The following is a 21,324-nucleotide window of genomic DNA, read 5'->3' as shown; positions in this document are numbered from 1 at the left end:
CTCACTTTTCCTTAATAAGCAGCAGAGAAAATACAACCTTTTCCCCTTTCTCTGAGCACTCATGTCATGGTCTTGGCAGATCAACAAGGGCCCAAGAATGCTGCCTATCTGACCACAAAGCCAGAGCTTCCAGATCTGGAAATTCCAGTTACAGTGTACTCAGGAACCCAAACCCCTCGGCTCACAGAGCTTTTTGCCCAGTCTGGCAGCACTGGGCACTGCAGATAGCCAACTTCCTCCTGGGCTCGCAGGCATAAAGACTACAGGAGCTCAGATGGTCTGGTCTCCTATAGGCACCAAGCCCAGTATAATCCTGAGTGGGATTTAAGGCCCACCCAGCCACCAAGCCCACAACCACCACTACTTCCTATAGGAAGCCTTCCTGTATCTCCCAATGGAGGACTAGCTCCCTCTTCAGAGATTTTCTCTCAGAGCATTTAGCACTATATATTTTTTTAATCCTTATATTGATTATCGATGACCATATTAGTTCCACTCTTTCAGATTTCTATCTGAAGGTACAGAGAATGTCTCGCATTTGTGTCTTCCACGGAGCCTAACACCATTGTTACACATAGTAGATGCTCATTACTGAGAGAATGAGGGACCTAATATTTATCAAGTTTCTACTTAGTGGCAGACACTATGCTGAAGGCATTTACATACACTACCTCTATTCTAGGCAACTCTGCTTTGAGAATATTTGAGTCAGTTTAGAAATGTTCCTGAGATCAAATTAGGAACTGGGGGGAATTCTCTGGAGGTTCAGTGGTTAGGACTCGGAACTTTCACTGATGGGGGAGGGTTCAATTCCTGGTCAAGAAACTAAAGATTCCCACAAGCTGAGTAGGGTGGCCAAAGAAGGGGCGGTGGGGGGAGAACTGGGATTCAATCCAAGGGTTCTCAAACTTCATGGCTTGTTTCCTGTTCTTCTTTGACACTGGACAGCTTCATCATCATATTATTTTCATCACCATCATTTACTTATAACTTTGTTAGGCATTATTCTAAAACCTTCTTATGTACCAACTCATTTCATCCTCAAAATAATCCTAACAGGTGTGTCCTTTTACAACCTCAATTTCTATAGTTGAGAAAATGAAGCAGAGGATTAAGCAATCCACTGAAATAACAAAGGCTGGTTAAGTGGTGGAGCTAGGACTCAACCCAAGCAGCCAGACTACAGTCTGTATCTTAATCCCAGTCCCAGTCGGCCTGCCACCCAAGATTTTAGAATGCACATAGTATTTATGAACCACTTTCCCAAAGTTTATCTTATTTCGAATCTCACGTCCCCACCCCCTATCCCTCAAGGTATAGCAGGTTTTATTAATATTCTTTCCCGTGCTCTGGAGCCAGACTGCCTGGGTTAGAATCTTGGCCTAATCACTTGATAGCTGCTTTTGACTCCAGGCAAATTACTTAACCTCTCTGTGCTTCAGTTTTCTCATCAGTAAAATGAGGATACCACCACCACCTACCACAAGTGTTGTTGTGAGGACTAAGTGAGTTGATGCAAACAAGAGAATAATGCTGGACAATGTGTGATAGTTTTATCCAGAACCAGTGGGGAACATTCAGTATCAATAAACTTTCAAGATAACTTTATTCCCTTAATCATATACAGACATTTTCCTAAAATTTTTTTTTCTGTCTCCTTAAAACACAGAAATGACGGCTCTTACTTGGTGAGTATCTGCCATGTAGCAGGAATGAAGACTTTATATTCATCATCTTTAATCTTCACAACAACCCTGTGAAGTAACTGTAATCCCCACTGAAGACCAGAGAAGTTAAAGAGATTTACCCAAAGTCACACAGCTAGCAAACAGTAAGGCCAGGAATCTTTTCAGGAAGCTGAGCTGGTCGGGGTCTTCTTTGAGAACATCAGTTCTTGCTTAGGGCCCAGGGTTGCTGTGTTTGGTATCTGTTGACACTCAGGCTCAAAGGGCCTTAGAAGGCCACAGATGCAAAAGGCAGCCTGGTGTGCTGGAACAACAGGTCTCAAAGTCAATGCACCTGGGCTGGGGTCTTGGCCAAGTCATTTCCATCTCTCTATACAACATGTTTTCTATCTGTGATAGTGTTGTGAGCATTAAGTAGGGTAATGCATACTAAACACCTTAGAGACAGGCTCAGAGATGGTCCTTAGTGTCAGCTACTTTTCCTTGTCTCTTTTCCTTTTTACGAAATAACTCAGTCCTCTCAAGTTTTGACTCCAGAGGAAATAGAAAGGAGAGGCTGAAATTAATCTCTCAGGTCTTGGACAGCTGAACACATTCTGTACACTTATTGCAGAGGAGAAGAAAAATAAATCAGGTCTTTCAGCAAAGATACACCTTCCCTCCATAAGATAATCCTTTACATTATTAACCTGTATATACATTAGGACTCATATTTCTTACTTGAAAAGAGCACTTAAAAAAATGACTTTCATTTTATCTTGTGACCTGGTATATATTAACAAATTCTATTTCACAATTTTTAAAATGCTAATTATTAACATACTAAAAAATCTACGATTTTTTAGTGGTAATATAAGGTTTGCTTCAACATAATCTGAAAGGGAACTGGGTAGGAACATACAAAAAAGATTGGACATGAACTGATATTCATTGAAGCTGAGTATTGGTACATGGGTGTTCGTTCTAATTTACAGGCATACCTCATTTTACTGTTCTCTGCTGTATTGTACTTTGCAGATATTATGCTTTTTACAAATTAAAGGTCTGTAGCAACTGACTCGATGGACACGAGTCTGGGTGAACTCCGGGAGTTGGTGATGGACAGGGAGGCCTGGTGTGCTTCGATTCATGGGGTCGCAAAGAGTCGGACACGACTGAGCGACTGAACTGAACTGAACTGAACTGAGCAACCCTGCATAGAGCAAGTCTATGGGCTCAATTTCTCTACGGCATTTGCTCACTTTGTGTCTCTGTGTCACAGTCTGGCAATTCTTGCAATATTTCAAACTTTTTCATTATTATTATTATACTTGTGATGGTGGTCTGTGATCTTTGATGGAACCATTGTAATTGTTTTGGCATTTCTTAGCAATAAAGTATTTTAAAATTAGGGTAGGTACATTGTTTTCCTAGATACAATGCTACTGCACACTTCAAATAAACTACAATGTAGTATAAACACAACTTTTATATACACGTGATTCACTTTATTGTGACATTCACTTTAGGTGGTCTGGAACCAAGTGCCTGTACTACTCTGTTTCCATTTTCTCCATGCTGCTGGCTGCACTAAACTGATTTCACAACCCAACTAAGAAGTTACGACCTACCTGTTGAAAAACATCAAGTTAGAGAGTAAAATTATGCACAATCTATAAAAGGATTCTATATACTACAATCATATTAGAGTGGCTGTGTTTCCTTCAAGTGGCATTTTCTCAAGATTTGTTTAAAGGGAGTAAAGAAAACACATATTATGTGGTCAACCCACTACTGATTCAATACCAGTCAGAAATTAAGTTATTAAGGAAAAGCCTTCAAGGGGTTAGGCTATGAACCTTAATGTGACGGGGATCAGTGGATGTTTTACTACAAGGGTGATAAGGCAGATTTAGATTCTATAAGAATCTGACTGCCACACGGAGGATGGTCTGGAAGCAGAGAGAAAAACAGAGATTGGTGGCAAGGAGATTTGGAAGCTTAAGCAAAAACCTGAAGAGATGATGGAGACCTGAGCTGGGGAAGTGCCGCAGGGGACGGAGGGGTCAGATTTGAGAGATACTTAGAAGGCAGAGTTGTGAGGATGGTTTGGAGGCGGATGAGTCAAGGAGAAAGCCTGGCACATATACACTCAATAAATGATAATGATCAAAGAGAGGGTGAGGTCAGAGCCCAGGAAGTGAGATGTTTCAGTAAGAACTCAGAAACGGGAAACTCAGCCTTAGGAGGAGCTAAATATATAGCCCACATATGTGATGAAAGCAGGAAATGCCAAGTCACCCCAAAGAGACTTTATAGCTACCCAACCAGCCAAACCAGGCTGTAGCCTGATTAAACACATTAGTCTTAAGAACATGTTCATCCAAGGAGGCTGCAGAGTGAGGAGCCTCATAGGCAGGAGGCATTCAAGCATGGGTAGAGAAGAGTCTTTTTCAACTAAGTGTGGGCGTCACAAGCCCTAGGGCAACATTTACTGGAAACTGACATTTTGGTCTTTACAGCAGTCCCTGAGAACTTGCTTAACATGAGCTCTGTCTCTTTTACTGATGAAAATCAGGTTTCTAAACTTGAAGGTCAGACTTTGGATAAGGTTGAATTCACTAAGTAATGAACGTCCCTTAAATGAGGCTTGCCAGGAGACTGTCTGCCAGTCTTTTACAATCAGCAGAGCCCTGCCATCAAACGATGTGGGCTTGTTAAAAATGCGTTGTTTGCTGTTGTTAAATTTTGACACTTGCCATCTATGCTTTTACTAATGCTAGGAGCAGAATACTGTGTCCTAGAGATACCCCGTCTGGGAAGTCTTTCCCAATCCTCTCAGTCAGAAATATTCTCTCCTTCCTCTGGGTGTCCCAGCACATCTATTGTAATCCTCAGTGTGCAGTGCCATGAAATTAACTCTAAGTAACATCTGTCTCCCCTACAGACGTGTTGCACCCTGAGGGCAAGGCTCTGACCCAGCACAGTACCCAGAACACAGTACACCTTAGCAAAGGTGAATGGAATGATAATGATCTTCTCGTTGTACATTTCCAAAACTCAGATAACGAGGGGCTTTATGGCAGTGAGAGGTACACTACTGAGCCATACATCAAGTGTTTTAATGTAAGTTTTGTTCAGCAGAGCAGTGATTGGAGCATGGATTCTGGAGCTAGACTGCCTGGGCTTAAATCCTAGTTCTGACACTTTTTAGCTCTGTGATTTGGGCAAGTTGTTTAATCTTTTGTACCTTAGCTTTCTCATCTGTAAACTGCAAATAACAGCACCTAACTTAAAGGAATGTTATGGAGATTAACATGAGTCAGTGTATAGACCTTCCTCGACTTATAATGGGGTTATATCCCCATAAACCCATCATAAATTGGAAATATTTGAGTCAAAAATGCATTTAACACACTGAACATCAGAGCTTGGCCTAGTCTACCTTAAACATGCTCACAACACTTAATGTAACGTTATGCGATGTAAGAACACTTATACTTACCTATAGTTTGGCAAACTTGTCTAACACAAAACCTATTTATAACAAAGTGTTGAATATCTCATATAACTTATTGAATATTATAGTGAAAGTGAAAAACAGAATGTCTGTCAGGATACTCGATGGTCTTAAGTGTATCGGTTGTTCACCCTTGTGATTGTGAAGTGGACTGGGAGGTGGGCTGCTGCCCAGCAATTTAGCAGCAGCAGCAGCAGCACTCTGGGTAAAGGTAAAAATTCAGAATTCAAGGTATGATTCCTACTGAATACGTATTACTTTTGCACCATCTTAAAGTAGAAAAATTTTAAGTTGAACCAGCATAAGCTGGGGACTGTCTGTATATTAAAGTGCTTCAAATAGTACTGGCATATAATAAGTGCTGTAAGCTTGCAATTATTATTATTTTTTAAAACTCTCTTTATGCACAAGGAAGATTAGAGGTACTTCACACTATGAAGCAGAAGCCACAGGTCAAGAACAGAGTGACCAGGTGCAACAGCACTGCAAACTCAATGAGTAGATCTATTAATAATAAGACATGTATTTGGACAAAGAGACCTGGAAGTCAGCCTCTATTCTAGTGGTTCTCAAAGTGAGGTTCAGCAACTTTAGCTTTATCTGAGAACTTCTCAGAAATTCAGATTCTTAGGTCCCACTCTAGACCTATTGAAATCACAAGCTTGTGGATGGGGTCCATAATCTGTACTTGAACAAGGGCTGATGCTCGCTGAAGTTGACATCCACTCCTTTTCACTCACCACCCACATCTAATCAAACCCTGCGTGCATGCTAAGTCGCTTCAGTTGTGTCTGACTCTTTGCGACCCTATGGACTGCAGCACGCCAGGCTCCTCTGTCCATGGGATTCTCCAGGCAAGAATACTGGAGTGGGTTGCCATGCCCTCCTCCAGGGGATCTTCCCCACCCAGGGATGAAGCCAGTGTTGCTTTTGTCTCCTGCACTGCCAGGCAGGTTCTTTAACACTAGCGCCACATGTAAAGGCCTGTTTGTTTTCTTAAATAAGTCCCTTTCTCTCAGTCCTCAGCCACAGTCATATTTTAGGTACTTACCATCTCATGTGAATGACTCCAATAGCCTTCAGCTGCTCTCCCTGCCTTACCTGGCTTCCTCCTAAAGTAATTCTCCAGATCACCACCAATGAGTTCTTTCTACACACAAACACTTCACTTTTGGCCACAAACCTACTCAACCCACACTGAATGAGACTTTAGCATGTGCTGTTTGCTAGCACACTGTACCGTGTTCTACACTTTCACTCTATACAACTGGGGCCTCTGCCTAGAATGCCTGTCCCTTCATCTGTGTGGCAAACTCTCCAAAATGTACTACCTTTGCCTACCTTTTAATGCATTCTTTCCAGAGCTTTGCCAGCACCAAGAAATCAATTTTTGTTGTTACCAGTTTCATGGCTTTGAAATTTGTACATTTTTAATAAAAGAAAGGCTGCTCGCGTCCCTATGTTCATTTTTATCATTGTCATACTGATAACTAAAAATTGTTCAGTGCTTTCATGTGTCAAAAACTATTCTAAACCCTGGTAAAGATTAAATATGAAAATGAATTGGGAAATGTTTTATAAGATGCCATGTGGTATGCAGTAGGTTTATTTCATTCTTCCTCAAGAGCAGAGATTACATGGATTATTCTATTTATGGTATTTCTCCTCTGAATTCTCACCTTTAACAGGAATAGAGAGCAGTGGTTGAAACAGTACAGCCAGTCTACTGGGTTCAAATTCCAGCTCTATCACTTACTAACTACGTAACTATGGCCTAGTTAGGGCACCTCCTCTGGAAAATGGAGACAAAAACAGTACCTATACATTAAAAGGTTACTTTTTAAAGGATTAAATGAAATAATTATGTAAAGCACGAAGGATTCTGCCTGAAGCTCAACATGTTATCTGGTATTATTTATCATGCTCTGTTCCTAAAATTTCCTATAGGCAATTTTTTTCATACAAAATGAGACAAAGCACAGTAAACTGGAAAGAGTGTCATGTTTAGAAGAGGCCAAAGTTCAATTCCTGGCTCATCTACTTATTAGCCGTATCATCTGAATCACATTATTGTAACTTTTTTGAGCCTCATTTTTCCTATTTTTAAAATAGATGCTGAGGACTTCCCTGGTAGTCCAGTGGCTGAAACTCCGTGCTCCCAAAGCAGAGGGCCTGGATCTGATCTCTGGTCAGAGAATTAGACCCCACATGCCCAACTAAAAGATCCTGCCTGCCACAACAAAGATCTGAAGATCCAACATGCCACAACTAAGACCCAGTGAAGCCAAGTAAATAAATAAATACTGAAAAAACACAGATGCTAATAACATTCCTATTTAGGGCTGTTGTGAAGATTAAACAACATGGACAGAGGAGCCTGGCAGGCTATATAGTCCATGGGGTTGCGACAAGCAGGACACAACTGAGCAACTAAACACGCACACACATAAACTGCTTACAGTAGTGCATTCAATAACCGGTACTTATTTTCACTATTAACAATAACATGGCTGAATTTAATTAAAATAATATTAAAAAGCTGTCAAACTCAAATCAATCAGAACAATCCTGTGAACCAGGTATTATGATGCTCTCTGGAAGAGGAAAATGAGGCTCAGTTCAGTTCAGTCGAGTCTGACTCTTTGCGACCCCATGGACTGCAGCACACCAGGCCTCCCTGTCCATCACTAACTCCCGGAGTTTATTCAAACTCATGTCCATTGAGTTGGAGATGCCATCCAACCATCTCATCCTCTGTCGTCCCCTTCTCCTCCCGTCTTCAGTCTTTCCCAGTATCAGGGTCTTTTCAAATGAGTCAGTTCTTTGCATCAGGTGGCTAAAGCTCAGGGAGCCTAAATATCTGTGTCAAAGTCTTCTTTCTTAAAAATGGCAGACCAGGGTTGCATGAATTTTTGACACCACAGTGCCCTCCAAGAGTCACAAATCCTCATTCAACCAATACGTACACAAACCACCTATGTTTTGGACACTGTCTCTATGCATATATTTCCTATCTTTCTTTCACAAAATAGATGTCAACCAAAAACAAGTTAACATTTACTGGGTATTCTATACCAGGTACTGTGTCTCAAGAACTTTACACATAATTCATCTGTGCTGATTGCATGTCTACCCTTCCACGGACACAGCAAAAATGTAACATAGAATCATGCAAAACTGCATGTCAGATGGATGTATGGATACTATGGTTTATTATTACTTAAAGTTTATTGTTCTCATAATTACAGGCTACAGTTTAGAAGTTTGAAACATAAGAGAAAATTCTATAAAGAGAACTCAAATAAATCTGAACAAGTAGGTAGAAGATGGTTAAAACCTTGTAATAAGTGCTACTTAGCTCTCAGGAATCCTCATCTGTCCTTTTCCATCACAGGCTCTGGAGCCAGAGTCAACAACATAAAATATAATCATAAATGACTCTAAGACATTCATCCTACACAAGTGAGCATGGAGGTTTAGATATATATATATATATATTTATATAATATATACATACTTTAATATCATATTGGTCCACTGAGTATACATATTTTAACAAAAGGTAAGAATCTATGTAATCCAGTTAAACACACATAAGATTAAGGTACACTTATTACACTGAAAGTTGGTGTTTATAAGTTACAGATATTTAGTACTTTCCAGAGTGTTCTTTTAATTAAAAAAAATATTTTAAAACCATTTCAAACATCTGCTCATTTTCCCAGTGCAAAAGAAGGTTGTTCAAGTCAACTTACCTTTTTCCTAAAGTGTAAGGGAAGAAAACAAAAAACCCTCAACCCACTACCATTTACAACTTCCAACACTACCTTCTCAATCAACTTTTGCAGTATATCCTTATAAATGGATTAGTTTATCAAAATTAAAGCCTTGTGATTATGATTCAGCCCTTGCTTTGTCTGTATGACTTTCATGCTGAAATGCTTTAATTTATAAAAGTAGAAAAAAGCAATGCAGGAAAGTAGTTTAAATTCATTTTGAACTGCAGTAATCCAATTGTGTGTGGAGAGAAAAAAAGCACCATTTCAAAATGAAATAATTGGATATTCTGGAATTTATTTGTAAGCTAGGCAATAAGTTACTCTTATTAACACAGATCAATACCACCTTGACTTGGTGACCACAGACACATTTAATTAGTTTTTAGGTGCATTTTCTTTTATCTTGGTTTTCAACACATTATTTAAGTCAGTGACTGATGTTAAAAAAAATTTAGATTACTCTACAATTTACAGCCTACTTCACAGTCCATTTTAAATTCAACTTGTCTGCTAAGTCAGTTTTGCAGAAGATAGGCTTTTAACACATAAAGAGATTTGATAACTGGGCAGGTCTCCTCTCTCCCAATTTAAAAAAACAAAAAAATTTTTGCTAGCTTGCCAATTTTGTAGGTGAAAAATACAAAGAGAATAGACTATTTTAATCCACAAAGATGGACACAAAGCAATAATGATTTAACACGTCACTTTTTCATTTGTATTGAGAATGCTTTTACGTTTCAAGTAATTGAGCCTTCATTAAAGAAAACAAAAATATATATATACAAAAAGTTAAAGTACCTTCCAGTTCTAGCTTACTAAAGTTTCTTCTGCAAAAGTAAAAAAATAAACCTACCATGAACTAGAGGACAGTGTCATAGCAATGGCGGAATGGCTGCCAGGTTAAGATTTCTGCTTATCTTATATTGATGAGTATATTTTAGGTGATAATTTTTCTTCACTCTCTAAGTACTTAAAATCACAGAGAGGTATCTGTTTATCTATAATTCTTTAAATCCAGAAAAAAAATTTTTAAATATATTTCAGACATGAGGCTTTAATGTTTTTTATTTAGGAAAAGATTGAGTCTGAAGCTCTAATGGTTCCATCTAAAACATCCTGTTTTCAACAGTGGGAGTCAATTTACGCAAAATATTTTTTCTTGTCTATAAAAAACAAATTGAACAGTATTTTGATTAAAAGGAAATACAAACAAGTAATTTAAACTGGCCAATTTGCTCTATCATAAAAGAAATAGCATGTTCTTTTACTTCCCCTCTTTTAACCATTTAAATTAGGGGAGAATACTGCCAACTTTAAGAACCCCACTGGCTATCATTAGAGTAACTACAGAATAAGGGTAGCATAGGGGTGAAACTATTTCTCTATATTCCAGAAGGCAGAAACTTGGGTGCTCTAGCTTTACAAGTAAGAGTAGCACAGGCAGGCAAAAGCTCACACTAAATGCACACCAGAACAGGGGCCTAGGTGAAGTCATCTGGGTTACCACTTTTACAGGGGGGAAAAAAAAGACAAATCTGAAATGGAGTTTAAAAAGCCAAAAGTTTTGTCACATTTACAGGAATCTCAAACCTTTTGTATTCCCATGCTCACAGGTAGGTTTGATACACATTGTAAATAGCTTCAGTATTCAAGAAGGAGAGTGTTGTGTGGTTGACAAAGAACAGGAGATTTCTTCATGCTTCTGATATTTCAGATTTGCTGAGTGCAATAGCCAGTTCTAAGTCTTCTTGCTCTTGCTGATTCAGTCGGGCAAGTCTCTGCTCTTCCTCTCTCTCACTTTCTCTCTTGGCCCACTCAATCATATCTTCCTCAGAGGGATACTGCCATTTAAAAGACAAATGAACAAACAAATGAATACATTTATGAGTAGAACAAGTACAAAGAAAAGAAGGGAAAACAGCTTTCACAAAAGGATATTTAACTACGTGTTTCACCTGAAGGGCTCTGGAAGAAGTCTTGTTATTTTTTTTTCAAAAACAAGTTTAATTAGTTTAAACTTAAAACTTTAAACTTAAAATTAAATATGAAATCAAAATATGATTTAATCTTAAAAAGTAATGCAGTCTACAGATAGAGAGTCTATAAAACTGAACATTAAAACATCATTTTTTGAAAAGTAGATATTCTTAAGGTGGATCAGGAGATTTAAAAACAGGAGAGAGCTAGCATGTTTATCTAATGTAAAAAACATTTACTACTTCAACTTCAGTGAGCATCCTCACATGATACATCATTTTTAACTTAATCCCACTGGCAATTTGCTATCTTATTCTAGCCCTTCAGGTACAGGAAAATTATGAAGCAAAGAATATACTATATATAAATTTTGTTATATATAAAATAAGAGTACTGGGTATATACCAAGCAAGATGTGGACCTAATCAATTTTTTTAACACATGATAATGATTTTAGAAGGTATTGTGAACTTTTTGACCCATTCCAAATAAGACCTTAATGCTGGTAATTAAAAGTCAAAGAAATATATTTATCCACCCCAAACAGCAACCATGGCAGATACTAAATAAAAAAATTCTACTTGGTTTCAAGTCCTGTCATATAGAAGAACACTATAATAGGATGAATACCATAACAAACAGGATGAAAAGAAAGAAACTGTCAGGCTTTTTTGAAAATGGTAGCTTTCTTTCTAGGGAATTATAAGATCTTTGAAACTTTTAATATTTAAAAAATCTTTCATTTAAAAAAGACATTTTTATTATTAGATGCTTAATATTATACTATACTATACTGAGATTCTGGAAAATGAAAAAAGCAAATTGCTTTTGTTCAAGACTCATTCCAACCAGGTTTTGACTTATTGAAATCATATTTAAAATATTAAGTGCCGCAAACTGCCAGAAGGTTATTCTGTACTAAGAGCATTATAGTAAGAGCAATTCTGGGTTCTCTCCTTGAAACAACTCAAATTCCATCTAACAAAAGTCAGTATAATCCTGACACTCTCTGTTTTCCAATATTTAAAATATTGATTCCTGTTCTGCCTCTTCACATTCGGAAGAAGCCACTGAAACTTAAGAGTACAGATTCAAAAGCTAAACAGCCCAGTCTAATTCTGCCTACCTGCTTTACTAACTAGAAATGGCTGCAGGAATAAAGTGACTGGAAGAGCAACCCTAAGCTACACTGAGGGAGACATTAGGCACACTGTGGTCAGTCAGCTGGCCACTAGGTCTCTTATTTATAGAATCATCTCAAAGGCTTGAGGTATTAAGTAGAGGAAAACTGCTTTATTACAAAATAGTGATAATGAAGGTCATTTTCATCTTCAAAAAAAGCAACCTGGGAAATGAAACACTGTTAGTTACTCTAAGAATTAAAACAAAAACTTATGTTTCTCTACATAATGATGATATACATGTCATTGCTTAATGCCCCACCAGGGGGATATTTCCAGGTGGTTGCCCCATTTCTATGATCTTATAGGACCCACCTATACTCTTACCACCACATCCTTCTATTGTCTTTATTGGCCTACTTTAGTCAGCTCTGGAAGAATGCAGAGTAGATATGGAATGCTAGTGAACTGAGTGAGTGAGTGAATCAAAGTCGCTCAGTCATGTCTAACTCTTTGCGACCTCACGGACTATACAGTCCATAGAACTCTCTAGGCTAGAATACTGGACTGGGTAGCCTTTTCCTTCTCCAGAAGATCTTCCCAACCCAGGGATCGAACCCAGGTCTCAAGCATTGCAGGCAGATTCTTTACCGACTGAGCTATCAGGGAAGCTTTGGGAGAATGCAGAGTAGATATAGAAAGCTAGTGAATTAGAGTCCTCCAAATAATTAAAGATTGTTTAGCTCTTAACAATCATATTTATTTAATAAAACCGACTTATATTTTAAGAACATTTTTGTATGAAACCAGAGTTTTATTTTCTATTCAAAGAATTTCTGGCCCTATCTTCTTACATAATACAGTAATTGCTGACTGGTCTCCAGAAATTTTCAAGGTTTTATACACAAACACACATACACAATTACAAATAACACAAACTCATTATTGGCATTATTTATCCAGAGGGCAGACAGCAAATGACTCTCTAGTGGCCCACTGTCTGTAACAATTTGCAAAATAGTAACTGTCAAGGTTTTGCAAAGCAACTGGTATATATCCCAAGAACTAAGACTACTAAAATCATCTGAACAATGCAGTAATTTCAGAACTAGCAAACAGATCAAACAGAGGTTTTCTTGGTTGGGGGGAGAATAAAGATCATTTTTAACATGTTGGTAAATTTAGTTGAAATAACGCAAATTTGGCAGACTCCAAAATAATCTTTGAAAGCTCTTTAAACTGTAAATGGAAAGATTTTCCCCCAAACAACCCATTCACAGTACTTACAGCACTGAAGTTAGCAAAATTGCTTGGGTCAGCCTCTTTATTGGTAGTGGTAGTAGTAGAAGTGAATGGATCGCAAAACATATCAGGATCTTTTTCTTTGGGGCTATCATTGCCTGGGAAAGGCTGAAATGGATCATTCAGTTTAAAGGGATCAGAAGAATCCATTTTGTTGATGGGTCTTTTCCCTGGATCAAAATCATTACAATTAACTCAACCAGCAAGCATGGCAAACACAAACACACAACAACATGAACACAGGCAGCATTAAAGAAGTGGGGGTGGGGAACCTAAAACATTCTTAATATGGCCTTAAATGACCACAACCAACAAACAGTCTGTCCTCAGAATTTTCACACACAACCTCTTAAGTACACTTCAGTTTTATGTGGCTAAATGGGAAAACAGCCAAGGGTGAGGCAACAGGCCAGGAATCTTATCTGCTCAGAGAGTTAACTTCTCCAAAGTAGCACACTCCCAAGAAGAGAGAGAAGAATGGATAAAACAGGAGGAAAACGACAAATAATGACGAAAATGGCCTCTGCTGTGATAACCTCTGCCTAATACATAATTCTCCACAAGTGGCAGTAAGGGCAAACGATCTCTGAAAAATGCTAATATTCTTCTGATTTTTCTCTGGATCTATATGTAACACCTGGGAGCATGAAATTAAAAACTACTTTGGTAAAGCCCAGCTACTTCTTGTCATCTATAATATTTCAAACTGAAGGATAAAGAGAATGTTTTGAAGCCCAGGGCCTAAATTTCTGTGGTTACTGATAAACTAATCTTTGACCAAACAACAGCATACTGTTGCTCATTAATTCATCACCATTTTCAAACAAGTTTCCTAATTTTCAAGACTTAAACTTAGTACTTGCTGAAGAAAGTACTAAGATAATAAGAATAGGTGTTAAAATATCTTCAAATATATATATATTCCTAAAGATGTGTTAATCTGGTAACAGCAATCATAACAGAGTCTTTCTGTCATAGCTTACAAAAGGTTTTCACACCTCATATCTCAAAGGATCCTTCCAACAATCCTGTGAAGGTGGTCAGCATGAGAACTAATGCCACCATCTAACAGCTCAGAAATCTGGGGCTCAGACATAGGAAGCTCTATATACTCGAGATCACAGAGGATATCAGAGGATATTCAGAATGAGAACTCAGATCTTTAATATCTCAGTTCAACAAACCATCCCCTTTTTTTTAGACATTTAAAAAAAAATGTGGACCATTTTTATAAAGTCTTTACTGAATTTGTTACAATATTGCCTCTATTTTATGTTTTTTGGGACTCGAGACATGTGGGATCTTAGCTTCCCGACCGGGGACTGAATTTGCACCCTCTGCACTGGAAGGCAAAGTCTTAACCCCTGGACCACCAGCGAAGTCCTCATTCTTCTTTCCTTGATTTTTCTACAGTGATATATACTCAGTTTGGTGAGCACTAGTATATTAGTTTATTGAGGATTTTAAAAATCACCTCACTATTGACCTCTTAAAGGTATAAAACTTAAATGAGCAAATTAACTGTCACTTGTTTTTTAATATAGTCTGACAAATTTACCCTTGAGCAATTAAATGATATAGGCTATTCTTCCCTAAAAGACAGAATCACTTGTTCACTTGATTTTTCAATAGGTAGTTAGGTATTAATAATTTTATTCACAGTTCTTTAAATCAAAGAAGAAAAAAAAAAATCTGCCCAAGAAATACCACAGGCAGGCTATTATAAAAAGGCAAGAATAAACATCTAGAACTACTGCGGCTGAAAATTTACCAAGGATATATGGTTAAAACAATAATGCACCAGATGTGTCTTCTCACAAAACAATCTAGCGGCACTACAACTACTCAGGGGATTGCCTTTTACCACTTCTCACAAACTTTATTCTTTTCATTAATTAAAATCAAACAAAACCCCTTTCTTTGGTACAGTACTAAACAAAACAAAAACAAAAAAGTAAGAATTTGTTTATTGACCAAAAACACCACCTTTTTAAAATAAAGGAATCTCTTATTAAGTGAGGTAAATAATATTTTCCTTCAAGAAAAACAATACTTTCTTTCAAAATTCTGATACCAAAATGCTGAATTCTGAATACCAAAACAGCCATATATTCTCATATTGAAGGACTTAAGGAAGACTTCACACTTAGCAGGAAAAAGAAAGGGACTCTGGATTATTAACCTTCCCTTATAGAAATTTATTAAAATACCACAGTGCAGGAAACTCTGTTCAAATGGAAGCTCATTAGTTTTCAAAAAGCTAGAAATTTCACTTACTGCCTCTCTAAAATGATTTAAAAATAAATTAGCTCTTGCCAGAAAGGTAGTTCCTGACAGTTACACAGGTTGGCTTCTTAGGCACAAGTCTGTAATTCTGCATTGAGGTCAGAAGAGATGATAACAGCAGGCTTCTGCCATGCTTTCTGACTTGTTCTGTTTAAGGCCCCTTATATAACATTTACAAGTAAGGCCCACACAACACTTCTTGGAAAGAAAAAGAAAGCAGTTGATTTAGGAAAGGTACCAACTCTCACCAGGTGGTGGTGGGCAGGGTCTTGTTGGAGTTCCTATCTTTGGTGGCAGTGCTGGGGGTACGTCTTCATTTTTGACAGATGTTTCCTCAAGCATATTTTTTGTAACGGCCACACTGCTGATGGAGCTTGATGTGGCTGAACTAAAAGGATCTTCATTGTTGACCTTTGTTTGGAAAGAAGTACTTTCACTGTTGACCTTTGTTTGAAAAGAAATATTTACTCATGGTTATATATATTATGCCAACCAAACTGTTTATGCTTATATTGCATTTGGAAGAGTGATCTTCAATTTTATGCAGCTTTATGTATTTCAATTCTGAGAGCACTAACATTTCAACCTTTGCATTCAGAACCAAAATTGAAAAAAAATTTTTAACTATTCTATATGGGTAGTGATTATACCACTACTTATTAAGAACAACAGATCATACCAAAACAAACCAACTTCGGGTTAAAGGTTTGACAAGATTCAGGTTATACAAAACCACTGAGGCCCATTTTAAAGGGACTAATGTATTCTTCCTCAAGTGAATATCTGATCCAAATGATAAAGAAAAAATACTTATTTCACACTTTCCAATGCACTTAAACTAGGAAAGATTTAATACTAATATCAAAGAAAATGGCATCTTGAAAAACATTAAAGACAACTTTAATGTCATGAAAAACATTAAAGACAAACATTAAACAACAACTTCAAAAAATGAAAAGTCAACTTTTTTTTAAAGCAAACTGATCCCATAGAATGGTAAGCCTTATTGAGGGTCTGAAGACCTGGCTTTTCTAATACATGGAGTAATGAAAGACTCACTGTATAATACGCATGTATTTATTTATATGGTCTTAATTGCTGCATGCAGGATCTTTGCTGCTTCATGTGGGATCTTTCATTGTGATGCACAAACTCTCTAGTTGTGGTGTGTGGGCTCAGTAGTCGTGGCACGCAGGCTTATCTGTTTTGTGGCAGGTGGGATCTTAGTTCCCTGACCAGGAACTGAACCTGCATCCCTTGCATTACAAGGCAGATTCTTCACCACTGGACCATCGGGGAAGTTCCCAGAAGGTTCATTTTTCTATAATGAATGGCGTATTACAATTTAGGCTGCTGCTGCTGCTGCTGCTGCTGCTAAGTTGCTTCAGTTGTGTCCAACTCTGTGCAACCCCATAGACAGCAGCCCACCAGGTTCCCCTGTCCCTGTGATTCTCCAGGCAAGAATACTGGAGTGGGTTGCTATTTCCTTCTCCAATGCATGAAAGTGAAAAGTGAAAGTGAAGCCACTCAGTCGTGTCCGACTCCTAGCGACCCCATGGACTGCAGCCTACCAGGCTCCTCCGTCCATGGGATTTTCCAGGCAAGAGTACTGGAGTGGGGTGCCACTGCCTTCTCCGCAATTTAGGCTAGTGTTTCTCTAAAGTAGCATTACTGATATTTTGGGCTGGACATAGCTCTGTGATGTGGGGGCTGGAAAGTGGGTTGCAGGAGGTTTAAAAGCATCCCTGCTTTTATCCACTATATATGAATATCCTCCTCCTCAGCTGTGACAATCAAAAACGTCTCCACTGTTCAGTTGCTAAGTCGATTCTAACTCTTTGTGACACCATTGGACTGTAGCATGCCAGGCTCCTCTGTCCTCCACTATCTCCTGGAGTTTGCTTAAATTCATGTCCATTGAGTCAGTGATGCTATCTAACCATCACATTCTCTGCCGCCCCCTTCTCCTTTTACCTTCAATTTTCCCCAGCATACCTTGCTAAATGTTTCCTGGGGGAGGGGTATGGGTGTGGGGAATAACACCCAGTTGAGAATCAATGATAGAGACAATTTGACATACACTCTAATTTTACTTTTTTGGCCTGAATTGATCATAGGGTTACACTGGAAAATAGGTAGTGGACATATACTGGTGGGCTATTATCTTAATACTAACCTTAACAGCCTCAGAACATAAAGTCAAGGAACCAGTACAGAAAAGATGGAATGAATGCTCAGATTTTATAGCCATTGACCCTGACAGTCAACAGGAGGAAAATGTAGTTTTAATTGGAAGAAATACATTTAATAAGACAGAAGATTCTTAGTCACAGACGTAGAAAACAAACTTTTGGCTACGAGTGGCGGGGAGAGGAGGGACAAATTGGGGGATTAGAATTGACATTTACTCACACCTGTACATAAAGTCGGAGAAGGCAATGGCACCCCACTCTAGTACTCTTGCCTGGAAAATCCCATGGACAGAGGAGCCTGGTGCGCTGCAGTCCATGGGGTCGCTGGGAGTCAGACACGACTGAGTGACTTCACTTTCACTTTTCACTTTCATGCATTGGAGGAGGAAATGGCAACCCACTCCAGCGTTCTTGCCTGGAGAATCCCAGGGACGGCAGGGCCTGGTGGGCTGCTGTCTATGGGGTCACACAGAGTCAGACACGACTGAAAAGACTTAGCAGCAGCAGCAGCATACATAAAATAGATAAGGATCTACTGTATAGCACAAGGAACTTAGTACTTTGCAATGGCCTATATGGGAAAAGGATCTAAAAAAGAGTGGATATATGTATATACGCATAATTTGTTTGCTATACAGTAGAAACTAACACAACATTGTAAATCAACTATGGTGGTGGTTTAGTCACTAAGTGGTGTCTGACTCTTGTGACTCTATGGACTGTAGCCCGCCAGGCCCCTCTGTCCATGGAATTTCCCAGCCAAGAATACTGGAGTGGATTGCCATTTCCTTCTCCAGGGGATCGTCCCAACTCAGGGACCAAATTTGGGTCTCCTACACTGCAAGCAGTCTCCTGCATTGCAGGTGGATTTTTTTTACTGAATGAGCACCAGGGAAGCCCTAAAATCAACTATACTCCAATAAAAATAGAACATGAAAGTGAAAGTGAAAGTGAAGTTGTGTCCGACTCTTTGTGACCCCTTGGACTGTAACCTACCAGGCTCCGTGGTCCATGGGATTTTCCAGGCAAGAATACTGGAGTGGGCTGCCGTTTCCTTCTCCAGGGGATCTTCCTAACCCAGGGATCGAACCCAGGTCTCCTGCATTGCAGACAGACGCTTTACCGTCTGAGCCACTAGGGAAACCCAAAAAATAAATCTAAAAGGAAGAGAACTCTTAAAGTTGTTGGGCAAGCCTGTCATGAGAAAATTATCTGTACCATCACCATTGTTTTTGTGCACAGAAATATCTACTTTGATTATATCTTGTATTTCATTTGTCTGAAATCCACATTTGCTGTGACTTATTGAAATCAAGTTGCAATGTTTGTGAAAGGTTATAAAATCAAAAGGAAAAATTGCTCCTCTGGTGGGAACACAGTATATTTTACCCTCCCACTAATTACTGCAAATTACCTTTGACAATGTGCTGAAGTCAGCAAATCCATCTTCAAATGATTCACTTCCAAAAACAGAAGCAAAGGGGTCTGTGGCTAAAATGAATAAAGAAAATCAATGCAACAGGACAGAAAAACATCAAATTTCATGTTCTCTTTTGGTGAGTAACATTTAGACATATGAAAATATCTCCTCCCAAATATGAGTTCCTAAATTTATGATTTAAGTCCACAAAGACAGATGAACACATTGATATCCCCACAAGAGATATTCCTTTGTATAAATCAACTGATGAATGATTAAGAATCAAAAATAGATGAAATAACTGTAGGTAGAGTGTTTAAGGATTTAATACACATCAAATAATATAGCTCCTGTATGCTTAAACTATTTCTAATAAAGACATCAAAGAGTAAAAAACAAAAACAAAAAAAACCCATTATTTCACATTTCACACACATCCTTCAAGGTCCATTTCACCTGCTACCATATCCACAAAGCCTGGAATATCCTAGGTGTCTCCAGTTTGCACAGCAAAAGTGATTTCTTCCTTCTTTGTGGCACTGATTGTATTATGGTTATCTGGGATTGATATATTGCTTTTACTAGATTAGTGAGGTCCTTAGAAACAACAAATAACATTTATCTAATGAAGAATGAATGGTGAAAAAACATTCATTGGCCATACATAAAAAATTTAAGACAATAAGAAGATAGAGTTTCCAACATCCAAAGAACTCACAGTATAGTAAGAAACATACAAACAAATAATAATAAAATTATCTTAAATGAACTAATAGATATGAAAAACCTGGAGTGAAGCCACTGTCTGGGAGAAATCAAGAAAAGTACTGAAGAAGCCATTACATTTGAGCTAGGTCTCTCAGATAAAGGAGGGAGCATGCTGAATAAATGGAGGTGGGGGAGAGAAACCTATTACAGGCAGAAGGAACAGTAATTGCAAAAGCAATATTTAATCACTGCTTCACAGGCATGAGAAGTTATCTGTTCCATCATAGTACACTTAACAAATGAACTAACATTTTCAGCTGGCACAAACCGACTTACTTTGTGATAGGTTTTGCCTATTTAGGCATAAACACTACCAATAAAGTCAAAGAATGTTTATAGGAATTGTGGCTTGATATAGGAAAGTAGAAAGAAACGAAGGAGAAGACAATCTCAAAAGAGAGGGCAAGACAGAGCAAATGGGCACAGAAAAAATGCTCCCGCTATTCCTCAATTCTTCATGTTTACATCGTATCAGTTTTAGGACAAAAGTGTACTCACCCACTCATGTAAATGTATAAAGTGTGCCTTTATTTCTAACAATAAGCACACCATGGACATAAACAAAAGAGGGGCAACGAGGATCTACATTATCTTTGTCTTGTCACCAAGACAGTCATGGGGTGGGCAGAAGCATAGAGAAAATCAGTCTTTTAGGGATACACCACCAACTCTGAACATGAGGAGGATTTTGAAAGTCCAGAGTTACAGGAAATCCTACAGCTTTAGTCATATAGGATGCTTTTGTATTACTCTGTATCTGCTGAGTCTCACAGCCTGAGGCCCAGCCTGGTCATGGCTGCTATTTCACGCTTTCCCTTCTTTCTCCTCTTCCTGTGATTCCTGATGTAGTGGCAGCTGAGCCACAGCATGAGCAGGATGCAACAGTCTCCTGATTGGTAGAAGGTTAATGATGGAAAAGGAGTTGGGCTCATTTCAGTGGCTGCTGCTGCTGCTAAGTTGCTTCAGTCGTGTCCAACTCTGTGCGACCCCACAGACAGGCTCCCCCGTCCCTGGGGTTCTCCAGGCAAGAATACTGGAGTGGGTTGCCATTTCCTTCTCCAATGCATGAAAGTGAAAAGTGAAAGTGAAGTCACTCAGTCGCATCCAACTCTTAGCGACCCCATAGACTGCAACCTACCAGGCTCCTCCATCCATGGGATTTTCCAGGCAAGAGTACTGGAGTGGGGTGCCATTGCCTTCTCCTCATTTCAATGGAGGGAACTGAAAAATCTGCTTCATGCTTTTGCTCTGCACTGTCCCATAGCTTTTAAAAACAGTCACTATACACGTGGTAA

At 38.6% G+C, this 21,324-nt stretch overlaps 1 protein-coding gene across 10 annotated transcripts in view; it reads right to left on the bottom strand.

Annotated features, from left to right (window-relative positions):
- Positions 1-9,238: 9,238 nt before the first annotated feature.
- Positions 9,239-21,324, bottom strand: part of EPS15 (epidermal growth factor receptor pathway substrate 15) — a 142,349-nt gene continuing 130,263 nt past the window's right edge. For 7 of the 10 annotated variants that reach the window (XM_061412004.1, XM_061412000.1, XM_061412005.1 and 4 more), the window contains 4 exons: positions 19,256-19,332; positions 15,898-16,093; positions 13,349-13,533; positions 9,239-10,804 (listed from right to left, as the gene is read on the bottom strand). In XM_061412004.1, coding sequence (XP_061267988.1) covers positions 10,658-10,804; positions 13,349-13,533; positions 15,898-16,093; positions 19,256-19,332 — 605 coding nt within the window. In that variant the 3' untranslated portion in view covers positions 9,239-10,657. The remainder of the gene's footprint in view (positions 10,805-13,348; positions 13,534-15,897; positions 16,094-19,255; positions 19,333-21,324) is intronic. The other 3 variants (XM_061412008.1, XM_061412006.1, XM_061412007.1) reach the window with 1 other exon arrangement.

The sequence above is a fragment of the Bos javanicus genome, chromosome 3 (assembly GCF_032452875.1).
Source record: "Bos javanicus breed banteng chromosome 3, ARS-OSU_banteng_1.0, whole genome shotgun sequence".
Taxonomy (NCBI): domain Eukaryota; kingdom Metazoa; phylum Chordata; class Mammalia; order Artiodactyla; family Bovidae; genus Bos; species Bos javanicus.
This window is presented reverse-complemented; position numbering and strand designations above follow the sequence as displayed.